Source organism: Hipposideros armiger, unplaced genomic scaffold (assembly GCF_001890085.2).
Source record: "Hipposideros armiger isolate ML-2016 unplaced genomic scaffold, ASM189008v1 scaffold_409, whole genome shotgun sequence".
Classification (NCBI taxonomy): domain Eukaryota; kingdom Metazoa; phylum Chordata; class Mammalia; order Chiroptera; family Hipposideridae; genus Hipposideros; species Hipposideros armiger.
The window spans coordinates 1503359-1507042 of record NW_017731759.1 but is presented as its reverse complement, the minus strand read 5'-3'; the positions used below and the strand labels follow the sequence as shown (position 1 = coordinate 1507042).

The window sequence follows — 3684 nt, the reverse complement described above, 5'->3', positions numbered from 1 at the left end:
GAGAGAGAGAGAGAGAGAGAGAGAGAGAGAGAGAGAGAGAGAGAGAGAGAGAGAAATAATAAAGCTGGAGTGAAAGGAAGAGGGTGAAGGTGGGAGAGAAAGAGAAATCCCGCTCTGCTCTCAGTGCGGCCGGTCGCTTGCTCGCTTCCTGCAGTCAGAGATCGTGGCAGGACGTGTCTGTTTTCACGGTGTGCGAATAAACCTCATGTGGCTGCTGATCCCCTGGTGGAGTCATTCTTTTCTCTTTCTGTCTTCGATTACAGAACCAGACACGCACCACTTCTTTTTCCAACTGGAGGCTGTCTGCCAACGAGGAAATCTCCTGCGCCGCAGGCTTGGGACATTTGAGGAAATGCGTCTCCAGTACGCCCTTGACACTCACCTCGATGGAGGTTCGCTTCTTGCGCTTGCGGCCCTGCGCAGCGATCTTGTCAATGCTGGTCGGGCTCCCTGTGGACGAATCAGCCTCCTCCAGCCACTTGTTCAGCAGCGGCTTCAGCTTGCACATGTTCTTGAAGCTCAGTTGCAAGGCCTCGAACCTGCAGATGGTGGTCTGCGAGAACACGTTGCCGTACAGTGTGCCCAGCGCCAGCCCCACGTCCGCCTGCGTGAAGCCCAACTTGATTCTTCTTTGTTTGAACTGTTTGGCGAACTGTTCCAACTCATCCGAGGTTGGTGTCTCCTCGTCCGAGTGGTCCTGGCAGTGGTGCGAGCCTAGGTCGCTGTGGTCTGGGGGCTCCCGGAGCACCGAGTGTAGGCTTTGTGCGGAGGCAGAGGCTGGCGGTGGGGTGAGCCCCCCGTGTTCCAGCATGCCGCTCACGGTGAAGCCCGGCTGCGAGTACACGTTAAGGGGTTGGCCGCTCGACGTGATGGACGGGTTTGGAGCCGGGCTTGTCCCCCAGGCATTCGGGTGGTTAGTGTGCGGAGAGTGGTGGGCGACGTGAGGCGAGCGGTGATGGATGATCGCGCCCAGCTGTAGGTCTTCTCGCCCAGGCTTCACGTCTTGCTGGTCCAGGGGGCTGGTGGCCAGTGTAGAGGACCATGGTCCTCCGTCGCTCAGACTGGTCACCCAATGATGCCCGAGTGGATGCCCATTGCTAGGAACTCCCTGCAAGTAATCACTTTGGAGAAGTTTCTGAGGGTTTCGGAAAGGACTCCCCTGCTGCATGCCCGCAGAGTCCGCATGGACCAGGGAGCTGGAACTGAGAATGCTGTAGGGATTTGAGGCAGCTGTGGCCATGGTCGGTGAGGATCCCCTACTAGTTCTAATGTGGCAAAGGGAGCGGCTTCAGCCTTTGACATCTATGGTGCGGGGGAGCCAAAGCCGCGAGAGCGAGTTACCGGCACCCGCTGTGGCCAATCGCAGCGAGTCTCGGCCTGGCCAGCCGAGGGTTCGGCCAATGGCGGTGCGGGAGGCTGAACTAGCTTTCCAAATTAGGCTGGCGAAGCTCGAGAGTTTCAGAGAGACCCAAGCAGGAAGTGAATCACATCTTTAGGCTCCATTGGCTGCCTCGCGCTGAGTGGCGGCGGCAGCTTACTTGGTTAACCCCCACCACCACCACCTATTACTTCACGGTGTTTATAGTGGATGGGAAAGGATGAGAGGGATGTGTGTTTTTGTGTGTATTTGGAGGCGGGTAGGGAGTGAGGAGGAAAACTGGTTTTAGAAGTCCTCTTAGAATATTTAGATTAACCCAAATTGAGAAAGAAAAAAATATTTAGAAAATTATATAACCAGTTTAAATGTCATCTAGATCTTGGCGAATATGGATTTTTCTCAGATTTATTTGGCGTTCTAGGTAAGTTGTGTGTGGGGGACTGCAAAACAAAACCTTGCTACAAACTTTGAGCAAAGGAACGTCTTCGATATGACCCTAAATTTGTAAGACTAACGTTCATGGTTCCAATAAGAGCTATTTCGACTTATTTATTTCGTTTTATCATTTATATGAAACTCGATACCAAGGTCAGAAAACATCTAAGAAAGACGTGCCCAGTTTCTTCTGAAATTTTTGATTTAGGGCATGAAAAACTGAAAGATTCTGGGAAAGTAAAATATAATGTGTTACTGGCAAAATTCAGTTACTTTGAAGTTCTCCTTCCAATCCAGGCGGTCAGTTGGAAGACTTGGTTTTTATTATGGCTCCATATTAGCTCCCACCAGCGGTCCCAAAACTTCTGTCAGAGGCAATTCTTGCTGAAGCGGGAAGCCCTCCCTCACACTCACCCCAGACTTTAAGCAGACCCGTTCTCAGTAGGTACACAGGAAAACGTTCCGGGTACCGCACCCGACGCTGTCCTTTGGGGAAATTGTTTTTAACATGTATTCCTCCATTCTCCACCACAGACAAGTTGAAGTAAATGGGAATCATTGAGAGAGAGAGAGAGAGAGAGAGAGAGAGAGAGAGAGAGAGAGAGAGAGAGAGAGGAAACTGTTTGACATTAAGTACCGCTCCCCCCATCCCCATCAAGCTTGAATTTGCGTTCAGCTTGAGAAGACAGGATTGCTTTTACAGTTCGGTTAGAGAAAAAGAGAGGAAAGACTGGTACTCCTCCTAAGTTTTTATAGGTTAGGGAAGGACAAGTTCATGTGCTCCACAGCCGCATGCAAAGGTTTTGCTTGTAAGCAGAGTGGGGTGAAATACAAAGAGTTGCTCTAGCTGGGAAAACGCAACACTGGATACCCACCGCGGTCTCTGAAGTTAAAAAATGACCTTTCATTGCATAATTTTGGAGGTAACCTAGCTGCGTAATTATATTTGCACTTACAGAAGACAGCATTAGAGTTCCCTTATTGGTTTGAAATTCCATTAAATATATTGCAAGAGCTCCTAGGTTAAGCTTGATTTAAATTTGCATACATTTTCATATATTTAGGAGAAATAAAAGAAGGCTTGCAGCTACCAGAAAGTCATTAAGGCATTAGTTTCTCTAAGAAGACAGATCTGAAGAAAATGGAAGAAAATGAGAAAAAATAGAAACAAGGTGAGCGTATTCTGCCATTCCTTTATATAGCTAAAGAGCATCTATTTCCTGTGAAATAAGTAATTTCTTATGAGAGCACAGAGCAATAGGAGCTTATGTTGGTAAATGTAAACTGTCTATTAGGCAGAAAAACCTGGCATCTGGTTGAGATATATTTCTTTTTATCTTTCTTAAAAAAGGATAAGCACATAGTAATGGTTGGCAGAGAGGATCTTTGCCGTCTTCCCCCTCCTCCTTCTCCCTCAAGCTGAAATTGTGGTTTCATTTGCCGGTGTCCTGTTGTAAAGGTTTTATCTGTTTTTAACCTAGAATTCTCCCTCCCCCCCCGTTCTTTTTCTGCCAAGGAACATCATTTCTTTACTGCCAACCGTGTGTATTTTCCTTTGCAAGAATGCAGTCTAATTTGTGCTTGAACTCTTGCTTCCTGAAGAAGAAAAGAACTTGTTAAAATCAAACAAAAATAAAAGTTTTCAGGTGTTCTGTTAGGCTGCCTGTTCAAGAATCCATTTGCCAGTCTGTCTGTGTTGGGACAGTTTAGAGGTCAGAAGGAAGCACATTGAAGAAAACATATTAGCAAAAAGATCATGATCATTGCCATGTTGTTGTTGGCAGTGGGTTCCCCACCCCCACAGTGGCAGCTGCGTTTGGGTGAAAGAGTTGCTAATCTTATTCTGACCAATCAGGGGTTAAGGCAATTAT

At 47.7% G+C, this 3684-nt stretch overlaps 1 protein-coding gene across 1 annotated transcript; it reads right to left on the bottom strand.

Moving 5' to 3' along the window:
- Positions 1-13: 13 nt before the first annotated feature.
- POU3F4 (POU class 3 homeobox 4) lies at positions 14-1298 on the bottom strand. The gene has a single exon (XM_019663887.1). It carries the CDS (start codon positions 1238-1240, stop codon positions 155-157), a length of 1086 nt encoding a protein of 361 aa, XP_019519432.1. The 5' UTR covers positions 1241-1298; the 3' UTR covers positions 14-154.
- Positions 1299-3684: the final 2386 nt, after the last annotated feature.

Excerpts from the sequence above, each read along its gene's own strand:
- POU3F4 (XM_019663887.1), bottom strand. The coding sequence starts at position 1,240 with ATGGCCACAGCTGCCTCAAATCCCTACAGCATTCTCAGTTCCAGCTCC.